General features: G+C 39.8%; 1 protein-coding gene across 1 annotated transcript in view; it reads left to right on the top strand.

The window, feature by feature from the left end:
* Positions 1 to 22844, top strand: part of LOC121859292 (homogentisate 1,2-dioxygenase-like) — a 37022-nt gene that overhangs the window by 3475 nt on the left and 10703 nt on the right. The window contains exons 2-4 of the mRNA XM_042356076.1: positions 12347 to 12476; positions 17343 to 17473; positions 22566 to 22743. Of these exons, the coding sequence (XP_042212010.1) occupies positions 12347 to 12476; positions 17343 to 17473; positions 22566 to 22743 (439 nt within the window). The remainder of the gene's footprint in view (positions 1 to 12346; positions 12477 to 17342; positions 17474 to 22565; positions 22744 to 22844) is intronic.

Here is a 22844-nt window from a genome sequence, read left to right as displayed (position 1 = left end):
TATATAACTTATCTATCTTGGAATCATGAACCTCTGCAGTCGTATTTAATTCATTAAATTGTTTCATACATTATTTGCAAAGACACATGCCATGCTTGTTGTCCGTAACTGAGCTGCGTTTGGGTACTTTAAAATAGATCCTCAGGCAGTCTTAAGCATCTACCTTATGCGTAACTGACTTATTACAACGAGTTGTGGTCGGCTTTTTTTTTTTGCCCGTTGAACGATTTGGTCTTTGCGTCTAACAAATATTGTAAATATCGATGTAAGTATTCTAGCTAGACAAACGGCCCTATCAGAGAGGTCTAGGACAGTCGCTGTTCTGCTCCCCTAACACCACAAACGCTCACGGCACCGGCCAGGATCAGTCACCTATAAAATTATATGTATTGTACAAACGAGGTACAGTCTCGCCCAAAAGTTCGTTAACCTCTCAGCCAGCTATTGCTGCACTGCCTGCTTCAGATGTTTGAAACTGTCTCAGTACCAACCAGAACATGAAACCGATACGAATGAATCTAAAGATTCGAAGTAACAGACTCAAGTTCATACATCTGAAGCAAGCAGTGCAGCAATAGCTGGCTGAGAGGTTAACGAACTTTTGGGCGAGACTGTTAAGAAGAAAACCCAGAAATTCAAGACTTGGGTTGGGTCAAACGATGAGCAGGACAGGAGGATATATGCAAGAGTCAGAAACCAAGCAAAGATGGAGTGTAGAAGGACTGTAAAGGAGTTCCAGAGGCTGGTTGCAAGCGGGGTCAAGTCAAACCCAAAGGCGTTTTACCGCTATGCAAAATCGAAATTAAAAACACGAGTAGGAGTATTAGACCTGAGGCTTGAAGACAGTAGTTACGCAGATTCTGACCAGGATAAAACTGAGGCATTGAACAGCTTCTTTTCCTCGGTGTTCACAAGAGAGGATGCATTTAACCTTCCTGCATTTGAAGACAGACGGTTCGACACAGCACTGACCCACATTGTGTTCACAGAAGAGGGTATTGGAAATAAACTGTCCAGGCTAAAGGTCCATAAGAGTCCCGGCCCTGACATGGTGCATCCTAGAGTGTTAAGAGAGTTGTGTAACGAGCTTGCTGAGCCCCTGAAGATCCTGTTTTGTAAATGCCTGGATGGACAAAAGATCCCCAGTGAATGGAAAGTGGCTTATGTGAGTCCTATCTTCAAGAAGGGCGATCGTCACTCCACGAACAACAATAGACCGGTGAGCCTGACCAGCATAATTTGTAAAGTAATTGAGAGTATTATCAGAGATGCTGCAATGGAACATCTACTACAAAACAACCTTGTAAAGGATTGCCAACACGGTTTTATGCTGGGGCGCTCCAGCTTAACACAATTGCTCAAGGTATTGGATATTTGGACCCATATTCTGGAACAGGGTGGTAATATCGATAATATTTACCTAGATTTTGCCAAGGCTTTCGACAGTGTTCACCACGAAAGGCTGAAAATCAAACTGGAATGGTACGTAATTCGGGGAAATGTCCTAGCCTGGATAGAAGACTTTCTACATGACCACAAGCAGTGTGTGGTGATTAATGGCACGAAATCATCATCCGTACCTGTCACAAGCGGGGTACCACAGGGCAGTGTATTGGGCCCGCTGTTGTTTATTTCATAAATGACATGCCTGACGTTGTACACTCCTCCATACAAATGTTTGCCGATGACGCCAAGTTATTTCGGAAAATCAAGAACCAAGAGGACTGTGAAGATCTGCAGAAGGATCTCTGGGCTCCAAGAATGGTCGAAGAAATGGCTGCTGAGATTCAATGTCACGAAGTGTAAGAGGATGCACCTGGGGTGTACCAACGGTAAGGAGGCGTATCATATGTCCCAACGGGATGAAGAAACTCTCACTATTTGAAACTGAATGTCAGAAGGACATAAGTGTGTATGTTGACAATGAGCTGAAGTTCTCTGGCCATTGTGAGAAGAAGGTAAATCAGGCAAATAAATTATTGGGTCTTATAAGAAGGTCGTTCAGATATCTAGACGGTCCGTCCCTCGTAATGATCTTCAAGAGTGAAGTGCTTCCCCATCTGGAGTACTGTCACCCCGTCTGGTCCCCGAGACATACTAGGGACTGTCAGTTGGTTGAAAATGTTCAAAGGAGGGCCACCAGACTGGTGCCTGCACTTCGGCACCTCAACTACCCTGAGATATTGGAGCGCCTGAACTTGCCTAGCTTATACTACAGACGGGCAAGGGGCGACCTAATTGAGGTGCATAAGCATATCAAGGGGCACTACTCAGTCGAGTGTTCTTACTTAGAGCTGGCGGACGCTCGCCCCACAAGGGCTCACAGCTCAAGATTGAAGAAGCTGTAAGTCCAGAATACTGTGAGGCAAACTTTTTCGGAGTGAGAGTTGTGAACTCTTGGAACAATCTACCAGAAAGTGTTGTGACGGCACCTAGTGTGACCTCTTTCAAGACCAGACTTGACCAACACTGGAGCAGGTTCAGGAACATTCAGGAGCCGATGCATGCCCGGTACTTGCCAACAGTACATAACAGAGACGTGACCGATCGCCCAAGAGGTTAATGAGCCGATCATTTGGTGAAGAGGATAAAAGAAAAAGAAAAGTAACAGACATGACCGATCGCCCAAGTGGCTAACGAGCCGATCAGTGGTGAAGAGGATAAAAGTAAAGTAATAATGTCGAGGTAGTGAACGAACTTGCTAACAGCGATTACAAAGAAATAAGATTCCAATTAGAATTTAATGACAGTCATAAGGAAAATTCCATTAAAGAGTCAGATTTCAGAAGGGCAAACTTTGATAGTTTGAAATGGCAACTGAGAGAAGGGACATCACGCTTGGGGGTGAATTACATGACCTCACACAATGTACCCACAGAGGGCGACCTCACCTTACCTGGAGACCTGATGATTGAGGATGACCTGATCACGAGATCTGAGGTTGGCTAGTTCCACAACAATTTAAATAATGAGTTACTTAATGTATGAAGGCAGAACATACCATACAGAAAACTCAGATCAAACAACAATGACCCTAAATGGATAAATAATTATTTAAAGAATATTATTGGACAAAGGAAGGCTATAGGTAGGAGAATAAATTGTGGTGAAGTTTACCTCAGAGATTATTATAAGGTATTGGCCAGTAGGGTTAAGATCGAGATAAGAAAAGCAAAGAGGAATAATGAACTGAAGGTAGCAAGGGAGGCGAAGTCAAACCCCAAGGGATTCTTTCAAATGTATCAAACTAAAACACGAGAAAACATTAGAACAATACAGTCAGACCAGCGAGCTAAACTGATGATAACGACGGAGAAATGAGCAATCTGAATAAATATTTTTCAAAAGTTTTCACCTAAGAAAATTTAAACATGATACCCGAGGCACCAATTATATACAAACTAAAGCCTAATAAGTCACCAGGTCCCGATGAGATATTTGCCAGAGTATTAGCGGAATGGAAGAAAGACCTTAGTATATACCTTTAGCAAATTTGTTTAACATTTCCTTAAAAACGGGTGTAGTACCGATTTTCAAGAAGGGAGGTAGATCACTATCCTCTAACTACCATCCAATCAGTTTAACATCAATTGTAGGCAAATTACTGGAAGCAATAATTTCAAACTATTCTAAATCACCTGGAGAAGCACAAGTTGATCAATGATTCACAACATGGCCTCACAAGCGGGCGTTCATGTCTAACTAATCTATTAACATTCTTTTCAGCTGTTTTCGAATCAGTGGTATATCTTGACTTTAGCAAAGCCTTCGACAGAGTCCCCCACGAAAGACTAATAAGAAAAGTGGAGGCTCGTGGCATTGGATATGTTCTAAAAAGGATCAGTGCGTGGTTACAGGACAGGTAACAGCGAGTGAGCATTAACGGTAATATATCCGATTGGAGTAACGTCACTAGTGGAGTAACCCAAGGCTCAGTACTTGGACCATTATTATTTATTATCTACATACACGACATTGATATCGGCGTAGACAGCAACATAGTAAATTTGCTGATGACACTAAAATAGGGCGTGTAATTAAATCTGACGAGGATTCCGCAAAACTACAGGAAGATTTAAAAAAAAAAAATTCGAATGGTCCGAAAATGGCAGATGAAATTCAAGGTGGACAAATGTAAAGTACCTAGTCTAGGACAGGCCCGGATTCAGGAGTGGGCAAAGTGGGCAGCTGCCCAGGGGCCTCCACATATTACAATATTTTATTTATTTGTTTATTAATTTGGATTATTTTTATTTTCATTCTTTAAAATTCATGTTCATCTATTCCATCACGTAAAACTATGTTCAGCAAGAAGCGTAATAGAAATTAGGCTAGCTACTCCTTGAAATTCATGAATACCTGGTTTTCCTATGAACCGTATATTTTTAATGAATGCAAAACTTCAATTTTATTTATAGTTGAGTTAATACTTATTCTGAATCTATCTGACCTTGGACTTAAAGAAGCCTATACATGCATTCTTGGACAGAACCATTATTTGAGTAGAGGTTTATCTGATTAATAATGCAAAGAATCATCTCTCTGTAATAACTAATAATATATTCTTTTATGTGAAGTCTTTAAAATTTTTGACATGTGCGGTAGTAGCTATATCAGGGCTGGTCGACTTGAAACCACATGAATGAATTCCAGTCATATCTCACTTTAGTGTGTGTAATAATAATAATAATAATAATTAACGGTTTATTGAAAGAGCTTGGCAGCCAGAAGGCTGAAAATTTACAGTTACATATTTGGGGAATGGGTTACGAATTACAAATAATATACAAGTAACATAAGTGACACAAATAAGACATATAATAACTTAGATGGGGAGCAGCTCAAACTACAGTTCATTTCAACATAGTGACAGTGTAAGGAGCAGTGTTTACCGGGAGTGAATACACTGATTTATTACATGTTATTGATAATTTTTACAATGGTTGGGACTGGGAATTTGTACACTTTCAATAAATATACAGTTAATTAAAAATTTCTCAATGTTCTAATTTCCTCAGTATAACTGCATATGGCTTCAAAATTCTCCAAAGAAGTGTTCAAATTTAAAAATTTTCCCGAGGGGCTTACAGTTCCCCCCGGAACTCCCAGATATTTAGGCTCGCTTCACTCGCCACCCCACCCTCTTGGGTAGTTATAATGAGGGGGGCCTCCACAAAGAGGCTGCCCATGGGCCTCCACAGGTCTAAATCCGGCACTGGTCTAGGATATGTAAGCAGAGAAACCAGATACGAGATGAACAACGATGTTATAGAGAAATCCGACTGCGAGAAAGATTTGGGAGTAATAAGTAGGAATCTTAAGCCAAGTAAACAATATACATTTGCTCGAAACAAGGCTAATAAAGTACTTGGGTTCATACAAAGGAGTGTTAGTTACAAGACTGGCGAGGTCATCTTAAAACTATATCTTGCGCTTGTGAGACCTCACTTCTGGTCACCGTATTACAGAATGGATATAGAATCCTTGAAAGAATTCAGAGGAGAATGACAAACAGGTTAAGCATCTTAATTTACACTCCCTCCAGAGACAGAGTGAGAGGCGATGTGATAGAAGTGTATAAATGGAAGTCAGGGCTGAACAAAGGGGACATTACAAAGGTACTCAAACTATCCAACCAGGAGCGAACTCGTAACAATGGTTTTAAATTAGACAAATTTAGATTTAAGCAAGAAATAGGTAAACATTGGTTTGGAAATAGAGTAGTGGACGAGTGGAACAAGTTACCAAACATCATCATTAACTCGAATACGCTGGATAGCATCGAACATAGGTTGGATGGATTATGAGCAATAGGGGTTGGGTGCAAATGGGACTGTAGTGGATTCCTCCCCTACAAGCACCGAACCTTCTCGAATTCCCCAGCCTACGCCTCCAGCGCCGCCCACGGAGCGGGGGTCAACTATCTACCCACGCCTACCCCCGCCTTATAAGGCCTGACACCGCTGTGACCAACCTCTTTCTACACAGTGCCACCAGCAAGCAACACCTCCTCCTCCGCGCCAGCCTGGAGGCTGCCGCTCCCGCCAGCGACCTTGGCGTCCCTCAAGCCGTGTGGTACTCTGGGCACCCTCACCACCCAGCTCTCTCTACTCAACGCTTATTACCATGCTACCTACCTAGCAACAAGCTGCATTGTACATCCAATACAATATGTATACAGTGAGCACATTGTGAGTTTCCTTTCTCCACCCCATCCTGAGTGTGAACCAATATCTCATACCCCTACAGGACTGCCCAGTATGGGCCAATAGGCCCGCTGCAGTTTCCTCCATTCTTACGTAATCATTGGCCTGACGTACGTCGCTGTGGTAAACAGTGTTTTATGGCTGTGGTTAGTAGGTTAAATTTATTTGTATATTAACAAGGCTGATAATTCAGCTAAACAGTGTTGCTTGATTTTGATGACAAAGGAGTAAGGCACACTACAGCAGGAAGGCCGGAGCAGCATTTGTGACGACGCACTCCAGGCCAAGATAAATAATGAGCCAGCAAGGGCTCTCCTGCCTTATTGTTGGTTGACTTGTTTGTTTGCCTCAAGGTCACTGAATTTCCCTCGTCACACTTACTATTGCGCATTTTGTTAAATGACACGGTTATAGAAGTCTTCTAGACTTGAAATAAAATATGGGCACAAAATACGTTAACGGTGGTTATTCAGTCATCACTGTTATGATATTTGACTAATGTTGGTACATATTATAAATGGATTGGGTGTTCGTGGACTTTATGACCTGAGATGTGTTGACACTGGTTTGGGCACAGCGCCAACTGACGTCAGCACTGGAGGGTAGATCGGGAGTTGGTGAGCTTACCTCCTACCCGCACGTTCATTGGCTGGCCACAGCTTCAGTCCACTGTAATTGGAGGACGAAGGTGGGACGGGTTAATCCTGCCTATGATTGGCTGAATGTGGGGATGTGGCAAGGAGGAGTAGTTGTCAAGAGGACTTTACGTACACTGCTGCCATACAGGGTATATCTTATATATATTTTAAAAACTTTAACGATTATGATTAAATCTCACACGTTTAAATAAAATCACTCAATGCTATTATGAGTTACCCGAATCAATAATATATTTTCTAGTTACATATTTGTTAGGTGTAACATTCAAACAGTGGAATAACTGGTTAGAGGTGGAGTGGCTCGTCGCGGTCCGACTAATTACCCAAATGTAGCCGCAATTAAGTCAAATAATGGTCCTACATGAATAAATCGGGCTGTTAATCACTTCTCGATTATTAATTGGTGTCATAAAGTCACAAAAAATTGGTAAACTTAATTTAATCTGAGTTGTGTTAGGTTAGGTACATGCACTTGATCTATTAACTCTGATTTAATTAAGTTTACCAATTTTTTGTGACTTCGTGACACCAAATACCAGTCGAGAAGTGATTGGCAGTCCGATTTATTCATGTAGGACCATTATTTGACTTCATTGCGACTACATTTGGGTAATTAGTCGGACCCGCTCGTCGTCTTCTGGGCTCTGCTCTACCAGCTCGGCTCCTCTGCATATAGATTGCTGTAATCACTAATAAACAATGGTATTGACTCCCAATAATTAAAATTCGTAACTGATGTAGCAGTTAAAATGTATAAACAGAGATACGGTGCTTGTGAAAAAAATAAAAATCATTACCGACGATCTTGGTACTGTAGTGGATCCTCTCCCCTACAACTCCCAACTGAGCTCCGTACATACATACATACATACATAAAAGCTAGTGACAGGGGGGAAAGAGGTTCAGGGGAAGGATAAAGGGAGGATAGATGTGAATTTTAGGAGGAGAGAATAGGTAGTTTTACGGAGTCATCGTCAGATTTAATTACGCGCCCTATTTTAGTGTCATCAGCAAATTTACTTATGTTGCTGTCTATGCCGATATCTATGTCGTTTATGTATATAATAAATAATAATGGTCCGAGTACTGAGCCTTGGGGAACTCTAGTGACGTTGCTCCAGTGGGATTTAGTGCCGTTAATGCTCACTCGCTGTTTTCTTACTTTTTTACTTACCTTTATCTTCTTCACCACTGATCGGCTCGTTCGCCGCCCGGGTAATCGGTCACGTCTCTGTCACTCACTGTTGGCAAGTACTGGGCATGCACCGGCTCCTGAATGTACCTGAACCCGCTCCAGTGTTGGCCAAGTCTTGTCTTGAAAGAGCTCACACTCGGTGCCGTCACAACACTCTCTGGTAGATTGTTCCAAGAGTTTACAACTCTCACTCCGAAAAAGTTTGCCCTCACAGTTTTCTGGACTTGCGGCTTCTTCAGTCTTGAGCTGTGACCCCTTGTGGGGCGAGAGTCCGCCAGCTCCAAGTGTTGTATTTTTTAACTCTTTTAAAAGTAATAGTATGACTTATGTAATATTACAGTAATAGTATGGCTTATGTTGTATTACTGTGATAGTATGACTTATGTAATATTACAGTAATAGTATGGCTTATGTTGTATTACTGTGATAGTATGACTTGTGTTGTATTACTGTGATAGTATGACTTATGTAATATTACAGTAATAGTATGGCTTATGTTGTATTACAGTGATAGTATGACTTGTGTTATATTACAGTGATAGTATGACTTAACATAAGAACATAAGAAAGTGGGATACTGCAGGAGGCCGACTGGCCCATACAGGGCAGATCCCTTTCACACCCATCCCAGCACTTCCATGTGCCTATCCAACTTCGTCTTGAAGCTCCCTAGCGTCCCCGATCCTACTATAGCACTCGGTAGCCTATTCCACATATCCACAACTCTATTACCAAACCAGTGCTTGCCTATATCCTTTCTGAATCGGAATTTATCTAATTTAAAGCCATTTGTTCTAGTTATTTCGTTATTACTGAGCTTCAGAACATCTTCCATTTTACCCTTGTTAATCCCACTTACCCACTTATACACCCTATCATATCTCCCCTAACTCTACGCCTCTAATGAATGTAAGCCTGCTTTTCAGTCTTTCTTCATATGGAAGGTTTCTAATATTATGGATCATTTTTGTCATTCTTCTTTGTACTCTCTCCAAAGAATCTATGTCCATTCTATAATAAGGACACCAGAACTGAACCGCATAATCCATGTGTGGCCTCACTAATGCTAGGTAAAGTTTCAAGATAACGTCAGCAGTTCTGTTACTCACAGACCTAGATATGAACCCAAGAATCCTGTTTGCCTTGTTGCGAACGCTAATACATTGTTTTCTAGGTTTCAAGTCGTTGCTAACAAATACACCTAGATCTTTTTCACAAACTGAGTTTTCTATTTCCGTGTTACCTAGTTTATACTTAACGTTTGTATTCGTCTTCCCTATCTGTAGTACCTTGCATTTATCAGTATTAAAATTTATTTGCCAGTCTACTGACCACTCATGTAAGGTATCTAGATCTCTTTGAAGGTGTTCAAAGTCACTGTCTGAATTTATCACTCTCCCCATTTTGGTATCATCTGCAAATTTACTAATCCTACTAGTTATGCCTAAATCAAGATCATTAATGAATATAACAAACAGCAGAGGGCCTAATACAGATCCCTGGGGAACTCTGCTTTTGACCGCACCCCAGTCTGACTTTAATCCATTTATGCTGACTCTTTGTTTCCTACCAGTTAACCATGACTCAATCCATTTTACTCAATTCACCTATTCCATGTGTGCTTCTACCTTCCTTATCAATCTCTCATGAGGGGACTCTATCGAATGCTTTACTGAAATCTAAATAAATTATATCATTACTTATCATTATCTACCTGCCTACATATACTTCTGAGGAAAAGCTAAGCAAATTTGTGAGACAAGAACGTCCCTGGGTGAACTCCTTTGCTGAGAAGAAATGAATTAAGTTGAATCGTTTCAAGGTGGCTTCTGATTTTGTAGCAATAATTGACTCTAGCAAATTTGTCTATGATTGACGTGAGACTAATGGGACGGTAATTTGATGCGCTGATTTATCACCCTTTTGAAAAATCGGAACTTACATTTGAAAGTTTCTGCACCTAGTCTCGATTCTAATGACTTCATTAAACAAACTGCAATGCTCTGGATTACTCCTAACCTATCTCTACATTCTTAATATTCTAGCATATAAATTGCCTGGACCAGGCGATTTATGAGGCTTCAGTTTGTTAATTACTTTTGCTAATATCATTATTTCATAGTAATATTGATATTCATCAACATATTTTCTATACTGTCGTTATATACCTTATGAACTTCTGGAAATGCTAGGTTTTCATTTGTGAATACGGAGCTTAAAATGACTATTTAACGTATTCACACATTTCTAACTCATCATCAGTCATTTCTCCCTGTCGTAGTTTTAAGGGACCCATTGTATCTCTACCATTACTTGATTTATACAGCTGATAAAAAGCTTGTGTTGTATTACAGTAATAGTATGACTTATGTTGTATTACAGTGATAGTATGACTTATGTTGTATTACAGTAATAGTATGACTTATGTTGTATTACAGTGATAGTATGACTTGTGTTGTATTGCAGTGATAGTATGACTTGTGTTGTATTACAGTGATAGCATGACTTGTGTTGTATTACAGTAATAGTATGACTGTTGTATTACAGTGATAGTATGACTTATGTTGTATTACAGCGATAGTATGACTTGTGTTGTATTACAGTAATAGTATGACTTATGTTGTATTACAGTGATAGTATGACTTATGTTGTATTGCAGTGATAGTATGACTTATGTTGTATTACAGTAATAGTATGACTGTTGTATTACAGTGATAGTATGACTTATGTTGTATTACAGTAATAGTATGACTTGTGTTGTATTGCAGTGATAGTATGACTTATGTTGTATTACAGTAATAGTATGACTTATGTTGTATTACAGTGATAGTATGACTTATGTTGTATTACAGTGATAGTATGACTTATGTTGTATTACAGTAATAGTATGACTTGTGTTGTATTGCGGTGATAGTATGACTTATGTTGTATTGCAGTGATAGTATGACTTATGTTGTATTACAGTAATAGTATGACTTATGTTGTATTACAGTGATAGTATGACTTATGTTGTATTACAGTAATAGTATGACTTATGTTGTATTACAGTGATAGTATGACTTATGTTGTATTACAGTGATAGTATGACTTATGTTGTATTACAGTAATAGTATGACTTATGTTGATAGTATGACTTAGTATTACAGTAATAGTATGACTTATGTTGTATTACAGTGATATAGTATGACAGTGATAGTATGACTGTTGTATTACAGTGATAGTATGACTTATGTTGTATTACCAGTAATAGTATGACTGTTGTATTACAGTAATAGTATGACTTATGTTGTATTACAGTAATAGTATGACTTATGTTGTATTACAGTAATAGTATGACTTATGTTGTATTACAGTGATAGTATGACTTGTGTTGTATTACAGTAATAGTATGACTTATGTTGTATTACAGTGATAGTATGACTTATGTTGTATTGCAGTGATAGTATGACTTATGTTGTATTACAGTAATAGTATGACTTATGTTGTATTACAGTAATAGTATGACTGTTGTATTACAGTGATAGTATAACTTATGTTGTATTACAGTAATAGTATGACTTATGTTGTATTACAGTGATAGTATGACTTATGTTGTATTACAGTAATACCTGTAGTATGACTGTTGTATTACAGTAATAGTATGACTTGTGTTGTATTAGTGATAGTATGACTTGTGTTGTATTTCTGTGATAGTATGAATTATGTTGTATTACAGTAATAGTATGACTTGTGTTGTATTACAGTGATAGTATGACTTGTGTTGTATTATAGTAATACCTGTAGTATGACTGTTGTATTATAGTAATGGTATGACTTGTGTTGTATTACAGTGATAGTATGACTTATGTTGTATTGCTGTGATAGTATGAATTATGTTGTATTACAGTAATAGTATGACTTGTGTTGTATTACAGTGATAGTATGAATTATGTTGTATTACAGTGATAGTATGACTTGTGTTGTATTACAGTGATAGTATGACTTGTGTTGTATTACAGTAATACCTGTAGTATGACTGTTGTATTACAGTAATAGTATGGCTTATGTTGTATTACAGTGATAGTATGACTTATGTTGTATTACAGTGATAGTATGACTTATGTTGTATTGCTGTGATAGTATGAATTATGTTGTATTACAGTAATAGTATGACTTGTGTTGTATTACAGTGATAGTATGACTTGTGTTGTATTACAGTAATACCTGTAGTATGACTGTTGTATTACAGTAATAGTATGACTTATGTTGTAGTACAGTTTGAACTGATGACATGACTTATGTTGCAGTATCTGTCTGGCTTTGGGTCTGAGTTTGCCTCAGAAGCACTGCCCGGTGCATTACCTGAGGGCCAGAATAGCCCTCAGGTGTGCCCCTACGGCCTTTATGCTGAGCAGTTATCTGGAACGGCATTTACAGGTGAGCTTTGTTATTCTATTGTGTGATGTTTAATACTATGTAGTTCTGGCATTTTGATAAATAAACTTGATTCCCTGAAAATTATGGTGACTTGCAAGTTATAGAAGTCTTCTAGAACTGATTAGGTTCAGTAAAGTTTGGCCAAGTTCGGTGTAACAGTGGATTTATCCCGGTGGGCGACAAAGTCAGATGTAAGTACAACAACCAACTTTATTTTTGTAGTAATGGCATACAAGTATACATCCACGACAAGTGCACACACACACACAAAAAAAAATACAACCCAAGTAGTCCCCAAACATGTACACACTCTTTGTTAGAACTTCACAACAAGGTGCCTATATTAGAGACGTAATACCTGTACTGACATGCGTATTAAGACAGCATCTCAGTGGTAATATAATTACATTAATATTTCACTCACTTATGTTTAACAGAAGAACATAAGAAAATAAGGAGTCTGCAATAGGCCGGTTGGTCTGTGCATGGCAGCTCCTTTCGAGAGTTACTACCACTCTCTATCATTCATGAATCTATCTAGCCTCCTTTTAAAACTTTCCATCATTCCAGCACTTACTACAAAGTTGCTAAGCTTGTTCCACTCGTCCACCACCCTATTTGTGAACCAGTTCCTTCCTATCTCCCTCCTAAACCTAAACTTATCCAACTTAAATCTTTTGCTACGAGTCCTATCCTACTCGGATATTATAAGAGCTTTATCTATATCACCTTTATTGTTTCCTTTCACCCATTTAAATACTTCTATCATATCTCCACGCACTCTTCGTCTTTCTAGGGAATGCAAGTTTAGTTATCTTTAACCTATCTTGATATGGAAGGTTTCTAAGTCCCAGAATCATTTTCGTCATTTTTCGCTGCGCCGACTCCAGTGAATTGATATCCATTCTATAATAAGGGCACCAGAACTGAACCGCATAATCGAGGTGCGGCCTGACTAGCGCAAGATATAGTTGCAATAAGACCTCTGCACTCTCATTACTTTCACTTCTAGATATAAAACCTAATACTCTGTTTGCCTTATTTCGAACATTAACTCACTGTTTTCTAGGCCGTAGGTCCGGGCTTACAAATACTGTACCCATAAGTCTCTTTCACAAGTCGACTTCTCTAGGTTGATGTTGTTAAGGCTGTATACATTGACAGTATTTGTTCTTCCAATATTAAGTATGCTGCACTTGCTGGTGTTGAATTTCATTTGCCATTTTTCTGACCACTCTTGCAGTTTATTTAAATCCTCCTGTAGTGCATTTACATCCTGCCCTGAATTAATCTGCCGCCCTATTTTGGTGTCATCCGCAAACTTGCTTATGTCACTGCTGATCCCAGTATCTAGATCGTTTATGTAGATTATGAACAAGAGTGGGCCCAGTACTGACCCCTGGGGAACCCCTCTGGTTACACAGCCCCACTCAGATTTAACACCATCTACACTGACCCTCCGTGTTCTATCGGTGAGCCATGATTTTATCCAATTTAAAACTTTCCCCTCGACACCATGAGCCTTAACTTTTCTCAGAAGTCTCTGATGCGGTACTCTGACAAACGCTTTGCTAAAGGCTAAGTAAATAGCATCGTAATTTTCGTCATTATCTACTACCTCAAAGACTTTCCTTAAGCTTAATGAGGTGATCTAGTGTCTATAGTCTGTGAAACATTGTCTGTACAGTAAGTCCTCTCTTAACGTCGCCCCTCTTAACGTTGTTTCAGTACTACGTCGCTGAACTTTAGAGACCAAAAATTTGTTTAACGTCCCGATGATCCGATTCTACATTGCTTTGCGTTGTCAAGGACTACTTTCTACGGCGCATCACCCGCTCTTGTCTGGCCACTACACTCTCTCGGCTCGGCGAGCTGCCCTCACTCGCGGAGCGTCACAGCGTCCCCAAGCGACACCAAGCCAGTCTCTGTTATGACTTCACAACATTCGTGTGTGCTTAAGTGCTTTTGCTCTAAAACTATACTCTAACCATTCAAAATGGTTTCCAAGTTCCCATTAAGTGCTACTGATGCTAGTGTAGTGAAGAGGCAATGTAAGACCATTACCCTTGCTACGAAAATGGATGTATTAACCCTATTTGAAAAAGAGGAACGTGATGTGGACATAGCCGCTGTGCTTAGTCTAACCCCCACGACGGTGCGTACTATCTGGACCAACGCTGACAAGATTAAGGCTAGTGCTGGAAGTGATTCTTCTCTGAGTGTTACTAAGACGACTCGTACTAGAAGTACTGTGATAGAGAAGGTGGAAAAGATGCTGGCAATGTGGATGGAGGACCAGAGTCAACGCAATGCCCTTGTGAGCCTTAAGGTTATCCAGCATCGGGCCAGATCCTTGTTTGACAACATGAAGGAAACAGAGGGTAAAGGATCGAAGGAAGAGACCTTTACGGCCAACCGAGGCTGGTTTCAACGATTTAAGCATCGGTATAACTTCCACAACATAAAGATGACTGGTGAAGCTGCCAGTTCAGATACAGTTGCTGCCGAGACATTCCCGCCAACAACGGAGGAAGAGCAAACATCAACAGAGGAGGAGCAAGCAGCAGCGGAGGAACCCCAGTCAGAGCAGGAGGAAGAGGAGGAGGCAGACGCAGAGTCTCAGTGACTCGCCACCCTCCTCCTTTCCCGCCCTCCGCTGCTCCTGCCATCCTCCTCCTTTGCTTCACTACCCACCACCACACACTTGCTCTACCACCTCCGCCCATCGGTGAGTACCAATACAAACTTAGTACTGTAGTTCTATACAAGTATACTATTTTCTATAGAAATAGCAATGATTTTCTGTACTGTATATGTAACTTTTTTCATGGGGCAAAGGGAGGCTCAGGAACATAACTCCTGTATTTTATCTATTTCTTAAGGGGAAAATTGATCCGCTTAACGCTGTTTCGCATAATGTCGCTTTTTCAGGAACATAACGCCCGATGTTAAGCGAGGACACCCTGTACTTCTGTATGGTCTCTTATGCCCCAACGTAGATCCTACTAAATGTATGTACACCAAGGCCTATAGACTATCACTCCTGCTTTGCTACCCAGGCAAAATTTAACCTGTGGTGCCCCTTCCCAATGCCAAGGGGGATGGGAATCGATTTGGAATTTTCTCATCATTTACTCTGCGCTACCCTCAGGTCACATGCACAAGAGTCTTATGATAAGACTATTGTAAGAAGCTGACTGAAGTGACGTTGCCAGGCATTGTGCCCTAGTCCTTGCAGCCAATCCCATGACAAACTAATACAAAACACCTGTTAGCTGCCAACAACCTAGTGTTTGAGTCTGCACGAGTCCCCTTTTGCCTTAGGTCTAATGGCACACTTATCACCTCCCTCCCTGCCTCACTAAGTGGCATATACCATACAGTACTATCCGTGCAGTGTACAATATTGCAGCATTATCTTTTATATATACCTGTACTCACAGTTGTCTTCTAGCTTATTGCACTGACTTTAAGTGTTCGTTAAGAATACAGTTCTTGTATGAAGAAATTATTTGCTTCTCATTCTATAACTCAACTTTTGGATTGAATGTGTGCAGACTCTACACTAAATATCATAGCCAGTAAAGTGAAATATTTGATTGTAAATATAGGGTCTCCCAGAAAAATGTCCCTCCCTCCCTGCCTGCCTGCTCCATGAGACACTGAGTTGGAAGGAGGAGGCAGGGAGGAAGTCAGGGGGCAGGCAGGGAGGCAGAGACATTTTTCTGGGACACCCTATATATACCCAAGACCAAACTCACCAGTTCCAGGAATACAGGGAAAGTGATACATGTGAACCATATAGCAGTTGACAAAGTTAAGAAAAAATCTCAGAAATTCAAGAGGTGGGTTATGACAAATGATGAGAAGGATGGGATGATGTATGCCAGGTCCAGGAATCAAGCAAATACAGAGTGTAGAAGTGCTGAAAAAGAGTTCCAGAGGCAGATTGCAAGCGAGATCAAGTCAAACCCACAGGCTTTCTACCATTACGAAAATAAAAATAAAAAAACGTGTGGTATTATTGGAACTGAGACTTGAAGATGGTAATTACGAAGACTCTGATCAGGACAAGGCGGAGGCGTTGAAAATTTTTTTTTCTCGGTGTTCACGGCACTGAACATATCTGTCAACACCCAGTACATTTTAGCCAGCACCCAACGTATATCTTCGTCACAATGCAATATATTTTAGATAGCACTCAACATATCCTTGCCAGCATTGAACATATCTTTGTCAGCACCCAATACTGTACACCTTCACCAGTACTCTTTGTCAGCACCCAATACTGTACACCTTCACCAGTACTCTTTGTCAGCACCCAGTGATTCTTCATTAGCACTCAATACCTCTTTTTTTCAACACCCAACATACCTTTGTAAGCAACAAGAACATCTGTATCAGCACCTATTACATTTGTCTGAGAAGGCTACAACAGTAGGTGCAGGTGTTGGAAGACAACAACAGTAGGTGCAGGTGTGGGAAGACAACAACAGTAGGTGCAGGTGTGGGAAGACAACAACAGTAGGTGCAGGTGTGAGAAGACAACAACAGTAGGTGCAGATGTGGGAAGACAACAACAGTAGGTGCAGGTGTGGGAAGACAACAACAGTAGGTGCAGGTGTGGGAAGACAACAACAGTAGGTGCAGGTGTGGGAAGACAACAACAGTAGGTGCAGGTGTGGGAAGACAACAACAGTAGGTGCAGGTGTGGAAAGACAACAACAGTAGGTGCAGGTGTGGGAAGACAACAACAGTAGGTGCAGGTGTGGGAAGACAACAACAGTAGGTACAGGTGTGGGAAGACAACAACAGTAGGTGCAGGTGTGGGATGACAATAATATTCAACCCTTTGCTTGTCCTCAGCACCTCGAGAGACCAACAGGAGGTCATGGTTGTACAGAATTCGACCATCAGTCGCCCACAAACCTTTTGCAACCATCAAGCACAACTTCCTTGAGAGTGACTTCAGCAAGAGACATCCCAACCCCAATCAGGTGAGAGCAGTGATCTACAGTAAACATCTCATTGTGGAAGTGGGTAACATAGGCCTGATGACCTGTTAGGGGCAGTGATGATATGGTACAGTACTGTACATATAAACTTTACAGATATGCCTGCTTACTTATCAAAGGCATAATACACAAAGTGCTGTACAGGGGGTATCCATAAAGTCCCTAAAGATACTTATATCTTTGACTCAAAAATCAATACAAACAATTTCATTACATACCGGTACTTACATTAAATGTAAATCTTCTTGATGTCAGTCACACCCTTAAGGCAGCATCACACAGGCACTTGTACTGGCATTTTTTGCTTTTGGCTAGTGCAGTACCAGTGGCTCCCGAAATTGTTGGAGTTTCATCTTCCAGCAGCTGATTTCCCCAGACCAACATAATGGTCTTGAAATCACATCTACCAACAATTATCCAGAATCAAAAGAGAGTCACTATTGTACTACATACAGTGGTTTTCAATCTTTTTGCCTCTGCGGCCCCCCTGTGTCCAATAAAATATTTTAGGGCTCCCCTAGGTCTAGATGAGATATGACACCCCCCATATTTGTTAAATAAAAAAGTGATTGCTTTTGCTTGTACCACTACCGTACATAACTTGGTATCCTGTAATAAACCAACAAACATGTCTAAATATAAAATTAAATTTCAAAACGTAAAGAAAATAAAAGCTTAACTTATAATCACAGTTGACTTTTCTCAATGTTGCCTAATAAAACTAATATTAAGCCTGCTGTTTGTGCCTAGCAATAATTTTATTAATGTGCGGGGAGATCTTTGATAAGCAGACATGCACATCATCATCAGTGTTTAACCTTGACCTGTATTTAGTTTTCAGTGCTATCATGAGTGTTAAAGCTAGCTTCACACAGGTAGGTGGTGCTGAATTATATAAAAACCTTCATTCCTGCATTGTGACATACCTAGAACTCATCACCACACTCAGCCCAGATTGTTTCCAGTAACATTTCATTGAAATGAGCTCTAAGGGTGCCACCTGATGACAAGTCAATGAGCTCCTCCAAGAGTTTGGACGGTGAAGTGGATGGAAGTTTTGTCTCAATAATCTCAGTAAAGAGGTTTGCAATCCACTGGTAAGAAGCAGCTTGTTCCTCTGTTAGTTCAGGAAAATAACTGTACAGTACAGCACCGTACTGTAAAGAAATATTGGTGTACCCATACATGAGCACTTTGTTGACTCTCTGCCCTTGGAAAACACCACAAGTACACTTTACTTTCATCCTCTTCACCACTGATTGCCTAGTTAGCCTCTTAAGCCACCTTGAAAACATTACAGTAATCTTAACATTACAGACTGTAGGGGGCAGTGTTATGACAATAGGGGCAACATGTGAGGACACAATTAATTAATACAGAAAAGAGTACAGTACAGTGTACAGTGGTCCTTCGGTTAATGAACACAATTTGTTCAAGAAGGTCGTTCGTTAACCGAAACGATTGTTTCAATGGGATTTTGGGTAATTGGTTCCAGCTCACCGAAAATTACATACTGTACAAACTAAAAATAAATGCAGTAAAGTAAACTTACTTTGAGGTGTGCATGTAGAAGGCTCCTGGATGATGATGATGGGAATTAGAATGGGGGTGGAGGAGAAGGGAGAAGAGAAGGCATTGGGGTGGAAGAGAAGTCACCCCATGCTGCCATTTCACCGATAAAATTTTAGTTCACTCGGTGTAATTCAAGATTATTTTCTTTAAATCAACACTGCACTGCATTATATATTGTCAATATGTAAAATAAACTTCAAAATTACCAATAATTTGACTGGAAACACAGAAAAAAATCCATTTATGTTGAAGAGAGTCTCAAACAAGATGTTCCTTCCTCTGAGCTGGTAAACAAACTGACGCCTAACTTGGTGTGTTGAGTGGCTGTTTGGTGTGCAAAAAACTAGTTTCCTGTACTTCAATTATGTTCAATAATTGCTAAAATGACTAAAAAAATTAATATAAAACTTTTAAAATTATTGAATAGTACAACCTTCTTGATATTTACTAAAATGGTAACGAATTTAAGCCCTAGAACCGATTACTGTATTGGCGGACTAATACTACAGCTGGTGAGCAGGCAAATGCAAGCAAAAACATGTTTGGAAAAATTCGTAAGGAATTCGTTAACCAAAATTTTTTCGTTAACCGAAGTGAAGAATCTTATGGAAGGTAATTCGTTAACCAAAATTTCGTTAATCGAGGCGTTTGTTAACCGAGGGATCACTGTATTGGAAATCAATAAAAATGCTTTGTATATGTATTTTGGTAGTCAATAGCCTCAACCTGGTTGTTGCTGATGTCGTAAAGTCATCAGAGTTCTTGGTGTGTTTTTTGGGGGTCATTTTACTGAGTTTATACACCCCTTTCAGTTCCTCAATGTACTGCTGGTCTATCCTGAAGAAATATGTTACTAACCTAACTATCAAAAAAATATCCATGGTTGGATTGGAATGTCAAATTAACAGTGTCAAAGTACTGTACTCTGCTTCCAATTACGGGAAGTACTTGCTACTCTAATTTCTCTTACCAAAGATACAATTAAAAAAAGGGGGAGATAGCGAGAATACATCTACGTACTGTGCTGCACAGTATATCAGTCCACCTTACAAAAGAGATTGGATCATGTTTGAGTGTATTAATATGGTACATACAACATATTGTTTCAAGTAAATGTCACAAACAAACTTTTTTAGAACCCATTATCACCATCAACACCATGAAAAGTTGATCTGAAGGAATTCACGATTCCTTCACAGTTACTGAGAAAATGAACTTTTGTCGACAATAACAGTTGGAAGGGAAATCACGGAGGGCTTGGACATTGAAATGTCACTTCCAAAGGAAAGATGTAGAAAGAAAACCCATAATTTTTTTATTTAACCCTTTGGCTGTGGGAGGTTACCTTAAGCTGAATAAAATCATCTGGCGGTAGCCAGAATAAAATGTCAAATGCAGGAATGCAGAGAAAGGGTTAATGAAACATACAGTATTAAAAAGCTTTAGTACTTCTCTAAGAAACGAAATATTAGTACTGTACAGTACAGTACATGTTTCTGTGTTTTTTATTTTTTATTAACCAACAACGGTAACCGAATTTGACTGGCTAGGAACTGTACTCTTACATTAATAGGGTATGATTTGACCAACTTCAGGTTCTTAATGTCTGTAACAGTGTAAGTAAGCAGCCATAATTTTCATGAAAATAAATCAAGCTACAGTGTCAAGTTTGCAGATGAAACAAAGATACGGAGTATATGGGAAGGTAGCAAGTCCAAGGGGTCGCAGCTGAAGGTTAAAGAAGCCACAAGTCCAGAAAACTGTGAGGGCGAACTTTTTCGGAGTAAGAATTGTGAACTCTTGGAACAATCTCCCAGTGAATGTTGTGACAGCACCGAGCGTGAGCTGTTTCATAACCAGACTTGACCAGCACTGGAGCAGGCTCAGATACATTCAGGAGCCAGTGCATGCTCAGTACTTGCCAACGGTGCATAACAGAGACGTGACCGACCTCCCAAGTGGCTAACGAGCCAATCAGTGGCGAAGAGGATAAAAGTAAAAAGTAAAAAAAGACGATGTCACAACTAAACTAAAAAAAATCAGCATAAGCTGCTGAATTTGTCTTGAGACTGGCAAATACTTTATAATAACAAAATGTAAGACTCTACATGTAGGCTACAACAAACTTATTCACAACTACAGTATTCTGTTAACTCTTTTCTGGATACTGTTGATAGGGAAAAAGATCTAGCTTTTGTAATAGATCAGTAACTGAAGTGAAGGCAGCACAAGTGGGAGCAGCAGTAAAACAAGCAAACTGAGATGTGGGTATTATAAAGCGTACCTTCAAATACAAAGTTAGGAGAATGCTCTTTCAACTTTATAAATCTCACATACATCCCAGTCTGGATCACTGTATACAAGCATGGAAACTGTACCTCTGGAAAGACTTAGCATCCCTAGAAAAGGTGCAACTAAGGTGATTCTGAAACTATGTCATCTCGATTATATCCTCGTAGACTAAAAACTATTCAGACGAGACACAATCTCATACAGACATTCTTAATCTTGAAAGGGATGGAGAATGTGAACTCGGGACATTTTACATGATGTCACACACCAACAACACAACGAGACACACCTGTAACTTCAAGTTTGCCAAGTTATCATGCAGAACAATCATAAGGATAATACTTCTTTCCACAGAGAGTGGTAGATCTATGGAACAGTCTACCAGTTCAATCTGTGGAATAAAAAATGGTTTACTGGGCCTCAAAATAGCCCTAGACAAGACTATCAAGAATATTGGAGGACTCATTCACAGACAACTGGCTTCCTTCTCTCACCATAGCCACTTCTAGTTGGGTGACCATTAGATATACAGTATAAGGTATACAGTATATGAATATATGTTGCAAGGTTGAGATGGAGATAAAAGAAATGGTTGCCACTTTTGTAATTGCAGTAAGTATAAAAGTACATCTCCGTGCTAGCCAGAATATTTGGTGCAGAGCGGTTATGGGTTTGAGAGATCTCTGGATACTGTACTGTACGTATTAAGAAAAATTTTCTCATACCCGGAAAAAATTGCACCTCCCCATAATTTTTCCAGGCACGGGTGAATGTTTCCGCATCAGACTGCAGTTGGATAGACACACAACGGTATTTATTTATGTCAAGACTACTGCACATGTACAATATATTGTAAATAACAAAATATACTACTGCATACACTATACAGTACTGTACTCACCAGTGAATGTTGTCATCTTGAGCGTGTGATGCAGGCAGGCCAAATGGTAATTATTATGATACAGAATGGCGACCTACCTTTGTCCTGTGGCACCTCCTGTCACTCTCCTCTCCTTCCATGAAGGAGCAATTGTACATACACTGTGTACTGTACATACACCTGTACACACTAGCCTACAGTAGGTATACACTGTCCACTTTGCTATGTGTAGTACTGCACCATACATATGGTACTTTCACACTTACCCAAAATCTTTACTGATGGACTGAAAAATATGAACAGTTAATTATTGTATAACTAAACTTTCAGCTACGATGGAAGCCTTTCGACATCCCAAAGGAGGACATAGACTTCGTGAATGGTCTACGAACAGTATGTGGGGCAGGCGAGCCACTTTCTCGCAATGGTTGTGCCATCCATATCTATGTCTGCAACATTTCAATGGCCAACTCTGCCTTCTACAACAGTGATGGAGATTTCCTCATTGGTATGTTATGATAGGCTGAAGGTGAAAGTCTATTTTGTAATCCTTGCTTTATCTTCTTTACCACTTGTCAGCTTACTAGTGAACCTAAATTATGTTAATTA

This window comes from Homarus americanus, unplaced genomic scaffold, assembly GCF_018991925.1.
Source record: "Homarus americanus isolate GMGI-L3 unplaced genomic scaffold, GMGI_Hamer_2.0 scaffold36188, whole genome shotgun sequence".
In the NCBI taxonomy this organism is placed as follows: Eukaryota; Metazoa; Arthropoda; class Malacostraca; order Decapoda; family Nephropidae; genus Homarus; species Homarus americanus.
This window is presented reverse-complemented; position numbering and strand designations above follow the sequence as displayed.